Source organism: Pelodiscus sinensis, chromosome 7 (assembly GCF_049634645.1).
Source record: "Pelodiscus sinensis isolate JC-2024 chromosome 7, ASM4963464v1, whole genome shotgun sequence".
In the NCBI taxonomy this organism is placed as follows: Eukaryota; Metazoa; Chordata; order Testudines; family Trionychidae; genus Pelodiscus; species Pelodiscus sinensis.
In genome coordinates, this window is record NC_134717.1 from 67,503,604 (window position 1) to 67,515,706 (window position 12,103).

A 12,103-nucleotide genomic window follows, 5' to 3' on the forward strand; every position below is an offset into this window, starting at 1 on the left:
ACAAGTTTCCTGTGGTCCCACAAAGTTTGTTTACAGCCACCAGCCCTGGGTCTCAGTGTTCTGTGCTATTTAGCTCTAATTTACCCATAAGTGTCTTCTAAGAATCCAGTAGCAGTAAAGTGATGGCAATGCTGCTAGACCATATTGACTTCCCATGGTCCTGCAAATTCTTTGGTTCGGCACTGACATGTCCTGAGGGTGCTTGACTAGAGAGGTTCAATCTGTTTGTTTACAAGAGTAATTCTCCAGAAATCTTAAGTTCTGCACATCTAGAATGTCTCCCTGTTAGAGTGTTCGTTTGTTTCATTATACTCAGTAAAACCATCTTTTCTTTTAATGTGCAGTAGCTTGATTTATCTTCTATAGGTCACAGAGTCAACAGAAGAGTTCTAACACTACATCATGGTATAAACTGAGAGAGATCCTTGTCTGCATTAAATTCAGTCTTAATGGTTACTTGCAATATTGTTAAGCAAAACGTTTGGAACCCTAAGAGTTTACCAGTATGTGAATTGATTATCTTTATTCCACTTTTCCCCAGACAGTGATCTACTATATAGTTGTTATGTATTGGGTAGTTTTATGCCATACAACATTGAAATATAAGTTTATGGTTATTTATTACGTGAACAACATGATTATCTTTAAAATAGTCTGCAGGCTTTAGGGATTTATAGCAATGTATGTAGTTAAAGTTTTTGAAAAACCAGTAGAAGAGCAAGATCAGTTCCAATGCTGTAGTAAGTGGGGAATAATTGTAAATGTCTCAAATATAAGATCTCTTTGCCCTGCGTACATTGTCACATCAATTTTACCTTGAACTAAAATTTCTCTGTATTAGCCTTATGACCTTGTCTCCGCAAATGGTTAGTGGTGAGTAATTGTACACCCCAAAACTACTAGCAGTGGAGGAGAATAGTGCATATTTGTTTTTGGAAGTTTTCTCAAGGAACAATGTAGACAAATCTTCAAGAAATCCCTTCATATATTTGTATACATCTTGTTTCAATTGTTAAAATATTTGTTTACAAGAGTTGCCTCATCACGGGACCTTTTTCAAATTTGGTGCGTGTAATCTAGACATTAACCTTTGGTAGATGAATATGTGAGTTTGCATCTCTGATGTTATGTTTGGTGTATTTTCAAGCTTTAATCATACTTTTTCAGTCCATTCTGAATGTTCCCTTTCTAAGTTAGTGCTGCAAAAATATACAATTTGAAGGTACTTCAATTATCTTCCACCATCAGTGATTAAACACAATGGAATATAAATGGACAAAAATACCATATAACATAACATTTTCAAGTTTAAGCTTCTAATATTACTATTATAAATGATTTGATGAGGTAATATTGTATACCTTTTTCTTGTTACAGTAGTTTATGAAAGAGAGCCTTGAACAAAGGACTATTTGCTGTACTTGTGGGGGGTTTTTTCCACCCTAAATTAAAACCCATTTTATTCCATTTCCTAGGTTCTTGGTTCAATTCAGACAAGACAAAGTATGTGTGAAGTTTATACAGGGCAACCAGAAAAATGGCAACATCCCAACTTGCAAACGAAAAAACAACCGTCTCCTTGAAGTCGCTGTACCTTAACTACAGGTGGCCCCTCTAACTTTCATGGACTTGTTTTTTTTTTATAGTGCAATTTTTAGTTTTTTGGGCTGCCCCTGTCTAATAGCTTTAGAAACCCTTGGCGAAATATTTGACTAATAAGCTTTTAAATCTTTCTTAATGCAAAGTAGTTTTAACCCTCAAAATACAGATTTTGTCCAGTGGCAGCATTTTATGAACTGGCAAATCTGTTACATATGATATGTGCTCATTGTTTAGCCATCACATTTTAGTACAGCATACCGTAAACCCACATATTAATGCAAAAACTATTAATATATTGGAATAAAAATCTGTCTCTCAGAAGATATATAGATTGCATCATAAAAACTTTGATGCTTATTGGTAACTTCTGCCCATTACATTTTGATTCTAATCTGTGCTTGTGATCTAAAGGGTTAATTGTTTACTACCATTGTAGTTACTGGCAAAATTATGAGACTGAAAAAGTAAATTTAATTGTAATCAGCTCTAAGAGGTATGTAACTTGATCTTTAACAGAATATAGTGCAGGAAAACCTAATTCTGCAAAGCAGAAGGAATGTATAATTGCCTATGCAGCGTATGCATATGGTTTTTATTTGCAGTAAAGAAGCTGGTATTTTGAAACAGGCTTTCTAATTAGGTCAGATATTTTTAATGACTATACAGTAGGAAGCAGAGTAGAATTGTTAAGGAGGCAACAGCATTTCTTTCATTCACAAAAGCTATGTAATTCAAAGCGTATTTTCTATTCTGTTTTTTTCCTTAAATTACCTGTTAACATTAGATCCTGAAAAATCCAATTGTATAAATAATGAAAATTGCAAGGTATTTAAACTGTTTAGTTATTATCTGAACAGTTAGTCTTTTTTCAGATATGGGCATGTACAATGTGCAATAAAACACTCATGACATTTTGTGAAAAATTATTTATAATACACTTTGTGTGTAAGAGAGAGATGATTGGTACAGCCTGCATAGTTGATGTAGGGATGAAAGTTAGTTTGTGGTTTTAATTTGCAGTTTTTTAGAATGTACGCAGCAGTTGTCAATTTGGGGAAAATACTTAGAATTAAGAAGTTTCATAATTCTTGGGGGGGGAGGTGATGTACATAAATTGATATAATAATAATAAAATTGTCCTAATTCTGAGATGTTTGGTACTCTTATGTTATAACCGTATTTTTGTATTTCAAAACTGTTTTATATAAAAGTTTTTTGTGCCTGATGTAACGTGTACACAAACACTTTACAATCAAAAACTGCATTATAAACTTTCATTGTAACTGATTGCAATTAATCTTTTATAAACCAGATGCATTAGCTGAAAGCATGGATTTATGGGGACATTTTTGAGTTTTTAGATAGAGGTAATTACTCAAGTGAAGGGTTTGTTGAATGTTATTGCCTGATTTGTTGATTCAAGGACAGTTGAGAAGTATTGTGTGCTTGCAGTCTGAGATAAGTACCTGCCTTCAAAGACAGGTTAAGACACTAGATATGCAGTGCTGAAAACCCAAGCAAAAATAAAGTGAAGATAAAGCAAAGTTCAGAGTCTCATTACTCTCCTGTTGGTGAAACCATGTAGTATTTATAAAGAGTGTCTTTTGTAATTGTTTTATTGTAATGTAGATTTTCAGTATTAAAACCCCACTTCTTTCAGTAAGAAAATCACCAGTGCTTCAGATTCCTTACATGTCCAGAAAAATGGTGGTTCTACTTTTGAAATGATCTTACTTTGGTGGGTTAAAATCAAAGAGAAGTGTTTAGCTGTGATTGAGGCACAACATGGTTGTTTTTGCTTGTCTCCTTAGTACTATTAAGGTGGGATTTTTGGGAGGGTAGCAGTTTAATGGTAATTGTGGTGAAATGTTTCTGTTTAACTTCTCTTAAGTGTGACAAAAGTTACCTCTTTCTCATAATCCTTTGGTAATGTCTGAGGGCGCAAAATCAATCTGTTGTCCAATTCATTAGTTGGACGTTTCAAAGAATCCTAGAAATACTATAATTGGAGAAGTTTACAAAGTAAACTATGGTATAAATGCCTAGAGCAATGTTGGGATGCGCTCGGATTGTGAAGTCATTGCTGTAAGAATATAGCATGAAAGTGGTGATGTAGCTGAAGTTTCAAACTCCGTTTGTTTTGGTTTTTTACATACAAAGAATTAAAACTTTCTCTTGGGAAAGTGTAGCCCAGTTAAAGCTACAAGGGCTGGTAAAACTGCTGCAGTTATTTGCATTTGGAAAATTAGAGGTGAAGTTCAGGAGCATTTGAAATCTTGACCCATATACTCAATGGTACCTTTTCACTTTTGCATCAGGTTACTATATAAATTACTTACATTTTATCCTTTGTGTTAATTTAAAACAGGGGTCGGTAACCTATGATTGTAGGCCAAATATGGCTCACTAGGGATCCAGATATGGCTCTTTTGGAGCGTCAGCTCAGCTCCCACTAGCTACTCACATTCACACTCTAGGGTGCTGGCTCTGGCACTATAGCTTATGACTCCCTGCAAGATTGAAATACCACCGGCTTTCTGGGGGGGGGGGGAAGGGGTAGCCCTGAGCCTCCGAGCCTCCCCACCGGATCTGGCGTGTGGGGAATAAGCAGAGCCAAAAACGACTGTGTGCGCTGCCATTTTCTTTTCCCTTTGCTCCCATTGGCCGGAGTCTCGCGAATGGGAGCAGCAGGAGGCTGTGTTACACAGCACAAAAGCAAGTGGCCCCCCTGTATCCCCAGCCCGCTTCTGCCCCCTCCCCCTGGCCAGAGAGCCTGCTCCTGCACCCTCCCCCCAGGCCAGACAGCTTACTCCCAGCCTACTCCTTCACCCTACTTTCCCCCCCCGACCTTGCACCCTCATCCCCTCCTGCACCCCACCTCCTGCCCAGATCCTGCACCCCCATCCCTATCCCACTCTCTGGCAGCCCTGTCCTGCACACTTAACCCCTCATTTTTGGCCCCACATCAGAGCCTGGGGAGGCGGGCGGAGCACAAAATCCACTAACCCTGGAACCTGAGAAGAGTCAATCTATCATGAAGCCTTGAACCTCAGTCCTACCTACCCTCCCCATGGGGCTGGAGCACCCAGGAAGTGAGGTGTTTCCATTGGGGGGGTTTGGAAGGATGTGTGGTTGTGGGTTGTGGGGTTTTTTTGTGTTTTTTTGTTTTTGCTTCTCACTTGTGTGGTCCCTAACTGATTTTTTTTTTCCTGTGGATCAGTGACCCCAGTCCAAAAAAGGTTCCCCATCCCTGCCGTAAATAAAAACAATGTTGAAACTTTTTGTGTTGTACATAGTATTTTACTTTAATTACAAATTAAACCTGTTCAACAAGCCCCCAATTGGGGTCCAGCCCCCCTCTGGCTACAGAGTCATAACACTCTGGCACCCCCACAAGCCCTAACACCTGAATCCTGAGCCCCTCATACCACCACATCCCCAGACTCCTGCATTCCCCGCAACCCCAACCCTGAGCCTATTATACACCTGAACCCCCTGCACTGAACATCTCATATTCCCACATCCCCAAACTCCTGCACCCTCACATCCCAGTCCCCTCCCATAAGATTGACAGAAGACAGCCTGAATGTTAGCATGAATCTGGGTTTGACCAGTTATGATATAAACTTCAAAGAAATGTATGAAAAGATGCAGCAGCACAAATCCCATTAATAAAGTCTGAGTACAATGTTTCATTTATGCTATTCTTAATCATGTTAAATATCAATAATATTAAGTTGTGTATTTTCAGTCATGAAAATGGGCATTCTTATACTGCTCTTTGTTGACCACTTGGAATTCCTTGCATGAGACTTCACAAAACAAAAATCAAATTCAGTTCCTGGACCCATATCCTCCCTAAATCTGTATGCTGCTACTTACACTGCTTCCCAATCCCAGACTGCTAAAACTTTCAAGAAGTTCAGATTTCCTGTTAATTGTATGTCATATCGATTAATGGCTTGGGAAAACATAAGATCTGTATTTTGTGTGGGTTTTTTTTTGTGTGTGAAGCTACATATCTTTCCAAGTGATTTCACAATAATCTTTTTTTCTAGTGCAATTCTACTGTATGCAATACGATGTGAATGAGTTTAAACCTTTCTGTAAACATTGCTTTCTTTGACCATTCTGCAAATTCAGCGGTCCTGCGGTCAGAATTTGGATTGGCTTCCCAAAGGAATAGTGTAAATATGCCAGATTAATTTGATTTTCATAAAATGGCATCAGTCCACAAATCTATCACTTTCTCCATGTGGTATGGCTGGAACAGAAGAAAAAAAAAATTATTTTTTTTAACAGTTTTATACTGAATTTTATACTGATTTCATTTTTATTGTATAAGTCATGGCATGAGTAAACTAAAATGTAAAACATAAAGAACAGAATTAGTAATATACCTGGTTTTTGTTTTGTTTTGCTTTTGCCAGAAGTGAAAGTACAGTTTTTCTATCCTAAACTCAAAGTTTCAGTATAAAATGAGATATTTTGCCCCTTTCCTAACTTTTCATTTTTAACAGTTAAACTTTTGAATAATTAAATCCTTACTTTTGAAAAACAAATTTCCATGTTCTATAAGATATGATATAATTATTTCTGCAAATAGTACTGTAGTAGAATTGCTATTTTAAGAGGCGAGGAAGGGCAACACAACATAAATATTTAAGCTGCTCTGGACACTAAAACTTTAATAAACATGAATGTTTCAAGGACAGAAAGGAAAAACTAAGTTTAGAGATACTATCAATGTAAAATTTACACACATCTGTGTTGCAAGTATCACATATGATTGCTGGAACTGGAAAATACTTTAATTCTTTTAATATTTGCTCCTTTGGCATCTTCATGCCTTTGCATTTGGCAATATTTTTGTTAATTTCACTGTTTCCATTGTATAGTCAGTTTCCTCTGGGATTTGGCATATAACAGTAGGGGAGGAGAGAGTGTGATTTGTAAAATCCCCTAAATAAACAAAAATCTCTGGCACAGACTGTAATACGTGAAAGTACTTTTTAAATAACCTACAGTACTTTTAACTGACTAGATTTCATATTGAAAGTGTTCTTCCGATATCCCAGAATTTTTGTAATTCAGGTTACAGACATGAGGCCTGACACTGAAGCAGATGCATAACTTTACTTGTGTGAATAATGTGGACTTCGTGTGAGTACAGTTACATAAACACCTTAGTTTCTGCAAGATTGGGTCCCACGGGTACCATGCTTCTACAAGAGGGATGATAATATACTATGTGTGACTTCCATTTGTAGAAACCTTATCTATTTTTCCATTTAAGTGAGGTAGTTTCTTCCAGAGGTGGTGAGTAAGGCTGTTCAATACATGGGAAAACATTATGGGCAAGGAGTGTGTTTGGAGAAAAGCACTTCCTTCTGCTTGAAACATCAATAGAGATGCTTGTTCTCTATCTACATATATACACACAAGCTGTATTCTCTGATCCAGAGTAATGGTAGAACACAAACTGTGGTATTTAGCTTATGCATCAGATACTGAGGATAATTAAGGTGGGGTCTCTTAGCCCTCTTGGCTTCTTACAAGGAGAACATGGAGGATGAGGATTAGTAGTGATCCTGACCATTTTGAACAGCTGCTAATAACACTGGAAAAATCATCCTTGTACACAGATGGCTTGGGACCAGGAGTTCTGGGAAGATTTAGTGGAATACATTTGGAAGCTGAAAGTAAAGAAGGAAACACGCCTTAGTTTTTCCAGTAACAAAACCCATGGATGAGTACTCCGTACAGCTTGCTACCTGTCCCTCGAGTAAAATTGCCCAAACGATGGCTGTGAAGTGAATATCAAACTACATCCCAACTCCGCATCACCTTAGACCAACTCTTACTCCTTCATGGGCTGAAACACTCAACGTTAACACACATGAAAAAATGGTGTTAGAAATGGGTGTTGTGACCCCATTTCCCCATTGCCAGCAGGTGAAGTTTGTGTCTGAGCTTTTTGAAACGCACTCCTCTACCAACTGTTACCAAATGTCAAAGCTTTAAAGTGGCAGGACAAAAATACCCTAAAATACAAAAGAAAAGCTGCACAAAGCAGTTGATGTCAACATAAAAAAAGAAATGTCATTATTTCTAAAAATCGTAATATCTTCATATATTTCCTAGAATGCTACGTGTTTGATAACTTTCATCAATTAATGGCTTAGTCACTTGACACTCAGCTTAAATTCTGAAAGCTAAATCTAAAATAAAATAAACTTGTATTCCAAGAAACACGGGATGACTGAAACAAAGCCGTCAGTCCATCCACTTCAACCGCATTCTGCAGCATCTATAATTAGCCTAGATAAGTGTGTACAAATTCTTCTACCTCTAGATGGAAACAAGTAACAAGCAAAACTCTTCTACGATCGCTCATGCTGCAAAGGGGACAGGCTAACCTTGCTAACAAGGGGGACATGGTGGCCACTTGCAGTTGTGTGATCCAATATCCCTTCTAGAAGGTGGCCAATGAACATTTTTAATTTCTTCAATGTTCTCTGTGGAAGAGCTGCGCTGTGGGCATGGGACATCCCTGGCAGAGTTCACTGGGATAAGGTAAGTTCTATAGATGGAGAAGCTGAAACTCACAGGTTAGGTGAGCTTGCCCAAGCTCACGTTCCACTTCACTCTCAGAACCGGGTGTAGAACCTGAGGCTCTGTAGCCAGACACAAACCCCATCTTGTTTCCCCCCCCCCCCCCCCCAGAGAGCAAGAGAAAGGCAGTCAGCCTTTGATGCCCTGGGAACGCAGGTGTGGTGCCTGTCCCTGACTCTACCATAAACAGAAACCAGACAGTAAATGGGCTAGCTGATGACTGGGAGGCCTCCCATCGCCCTGATGGCTAGTATCAGTAATTGACACGCCTGCACTGTCTCAGGAGAGGAATCTTCGCCCAGAGGTGCCCGTTGTCTGCATTTTCCCAGGTGTGAATTATGCTTTGCACCCTTCGTGGGAAACTTGGCATTCAAAGCCATTTTTCCTAATTGGCCACTTGAGACCAGGAAGAAGCCCATGTGACCCAAGAGGTATAAAGAGGGGTTGAGTTGCCCACCCCATTTGAGCTCCAATCACCTACACCTGCTGGCAGGTATTGATTGTCTCCCGAGGTCCGTGGGACGCCTAACCTCGCCCTACTTCTTCCCGAGGGATTGAGAGAAAGATGCTGGCCACGCCAAGTCTGGAACGCAGGGGTGAGAATTGTACCTGCAATGTGTTTTCTTTGTGTGTACACTTTAATTGTCACTCTGTTGTAAGTTTTTAGTTACTTTATTATAGTTTTCTTAAGTCAAGCTGCTTCATTTCTATTGTAAACTGCCTTTGGTAAGGTGATTTAGCTATAAACTTTGGGAATAAGTGGGGTGCCCTCATTCACTTATAAATATATATATACTGAACCAAGTTTCTTTATTTCTTTTCTTTCTGTCTCCTATAAATAAGCCAGTGCGTGTCAAGCTTCTGACTTGAACCCGTGCTGCTGTAACCGAACACAAAAGAACTTCAGCCGGTCAAAAGGGACAGGTATAGGAAGAGCTTGGGCATTTTGGATCGTGTCGCTTCCAGGGGACAGATCCGTTGGGGCACCTCTCAGCCTCCCCAGGCTGCCCACTGCGAAGGGATTTCTGTATCCTAGCAGCTAAAATCTGAGGTGTAATAAGCTCTTCCTATAAACTCAGGGCATCTGAGAGCCTGTTTGCTGCCCTCTGCAACGGGACCCCGGTCCTAGCAGTAAAGTCACAGACGTTAAACTATTTTTCGGGGCGCTCTCCAGCCTCCTAGGCTGCCCACTGCAACGAGACTTTGCGTCTCAGCAGTTGAAGACTTGGGTGTAACACACACGCACACACTGCCCTGACCATTTCGGCTGACAGGCTCCAAGGCCAATTCCTAAGACTCTAGAACAAAGAAAAATTAGCACCATTAAGCAATCAATTACTATAAAACGTGAGGAGGGAGGTGTGTGAGTATTGCAGGAAAAGAACCCCCTTGCCTCAAGACTTCCTGAAGTCTTATGCCATTCTAACACTTTAAGAAGCTTAATATAATTTAAGTTTCATTTATTTGGTGGCATTTTAAATCACAGGCTGCAACTTGTTGAGGCTAGCTCAATGATCGAAATCGCTTAAGGGATCAGTCTGATTAGGTTGTCATTTAATTGGCCATGTAGCTCAGGAGCTCTAGCAACCCCTTCCTGTGCAAAATGTGTGGAGAATGGAGGAGCCATAGAGTCTGTGCATTCAGTGACCCTTCTGCAAATTGCTCGGTGTCTGCGAAATCCTCTGGATTGGGAAATGTAATGGAGAGCCGGGGATCTGTGAAACCTTGGCCCGCAAACTTGTGGACTATGCCCACCTGTGTGATTGGAGTCTCCTCTCGCATAGCAATGCTGCAGGCCTAGTAGCAATGCTCCTCAACCCATTGACTTCAACTCTCTCCTGTTCATCTGCAGAGGCAAAGTAGGAGCTAATGCTTTCTGCAGCAAGAGCTGCTGAGTTTTTCCCATCTGGCAGATTTGAATGTCACTTGTGTTATGCCACCTCTTGCCCCACCTGCATTTTCCAAAGGCCAGAGGAACACAGGGCACCTGCTTAATCCCTGATCCATCTCTGCAGGCTCATCTCACAGTGGTCACTCCCTCCTCATCACTATTTGCTGTTCTTTGCACAGCTCAGTGATGGTTGGGAGGGTCATATGCACTTTGAGGATAAAGAATAACATTGCAAGCTGTTATATTAGATTTTTGTACATTAGGAAAGGTTACTTACAGTACTTTGTCTTATCCTTTTCTGGATTTAATTAGCTTGTGCTGAGCGTTTTCTCTCCCTTTTTATTGTAAATTCAGTTTCTGTAGAGCTAGACTTCTTGAAAGATGCTTTGTTCCTCTTTCCGGGCCAGAGTGCTAACCATATCTACAGCCCAGCTATTTCCCAGAGCTTCAAGGCAAAATTTAAGCACAGTTGAAGAGACATGAAAACGTTGTTGTTCTCTATACATGTTATATCAATCTTTCTCATTACCATGAGAAATGTTCACAACCAAGTAAACTGATGCTCTTGTAAATCCTATACTAACTTAATTTCCTTCTCCCAGGACTGCCAAATAAACTCATGTTAGGCTAAAAGAAGGCAAATGGAGAAGTAGGAAAAGTAAACTAACTAGTGTAAAATAAAGTAAATATCACCAATTTTCACTTACCAAATTAGGAACTAATCTTTGTTTTAAACTGATAAACTATGTGCAACATGTGCATTTCCTTCTGACAGTCCATCAATTTAGGCATGAAACTTGACTCTTTGTTACCAAATTAGTGGATTACGTAGTCACAATTTTTTATGTTGGCGAAGTTATGAAGTATTGTCTCTTATGGATAACACAGCAGCCTGGCTGTTGAGCGCCTCAAAATTTATACTAATCCTTAGGAGTGATCTATAGTCAAACCTGACTCTTGTCCCCACCCCCATTTTCTGACCAGGAGAAGATAAGATTCCTGTGAATTTCACTTAGTTTTTATTCTTGGTTCAGTCTGACTGGAAAAAATCATGTAAATCCAATGCTGATATTAGGGAATAAATGTCCGGGGGGGGGGGGGGGGGAATGTATTTCTCCATGTCCAAACACACCTGCTCATTTTAAAAGTGTCTCTTTTCCAAGTCATTTCTTCATTATAACTTCTCAAGCAAAAGTGGGTGGCAAAACACCTTGGGTCAGCTCCTCAAGTATAATCCAGTGTTTTTGTGCCACTTATGCTAATTTAGCAGTTGAACTGGAATGATACGCCCTTGCAGTTAGCACAACTCCATGGCTGCCATAGCTCTTACTGGGGCTGGCACAGCCCAGTGCTTAGAATCAAACCATTGGATCGGTGCTCAGTCACAGGAGAGTGTCAGCCCCCCAACGTCTGTCTGAGGCTTTTTGCTTTATCTTGTAGTTGATTTTTTGCTTTTAAAAACTGTGACAGTCAGATGGCTGCACTAGGGTGGTAAAAGGCCCACTCACTCCCCTATTTACTAGAAGTGGGTTACTACTGGTCAATCAGGATCAGCTAAAAGAGGTGTGTGTGTGTTTCAGGTAGATTAGGCTCAGATGAGACAGAGCTAGCTTGGACCAACTAGCTAATTCTATTTCTGCACTACCTGAGGCCTTTTTAAACCTCCCCTTTTGGGGGGGAAGAGGGAAGGAGAGAGAGAGAGGAGACTCTGCCCCAGAAGCTATTGAGTTAGAGACAGCAGGGGAGTGAGCAGCTTCAGGAGGAGAGGCTGGGCTCCCTACCCTAAGGGAAGACCACGAGGCGAAGGGGAAGGCTGACTGCCCCAACATGGCAGATGGGAGGTGCCTTTTCTGAGACCCCTCTCGCCGGAGGGGAGAAGTGCAGAGGCTGGCAAGGGAAAGAAGGGCCCTTGCCATGAAACTTTATTGAGGCTGTGGAACCCCTGTGTGAACTGGAACTCAGTGGTGCCCTTCAGTAAGTGAAACCAGGGCTGGA

The 12,103-nt window shown here is 40.3% G+C and overlaps 1 protein-coding gene across 4 annotated transcripts in view; it reads left to right on the forward strand.

The window, feature by feature from the left end:
- Window positions 1-3,146, forward strand: part of MYO1B (myosin IB) — a 197,340-nt gene extending 194,194 nt beyond the window's left edge. For all 4 annotated transcript variants that reach the window (XM_075934204.1, XM_075934205.1, XM_075934206.1 and 1 more), the window contains one exon: window positions 1,476-3,146. In XM_075934204.1, the coding sequence (XP_075790319.1) occupies window positions 1,476-1,599 (124 nt within the window). In that variant the 3' untranslated portion in view covers window positions 1,600-3,146. The remainder of the gene's footprint in view (window positions 1-1,475) is intronic.
- Window positions 3,147-12,103: the final 8,957 nt, after the last annotated feature.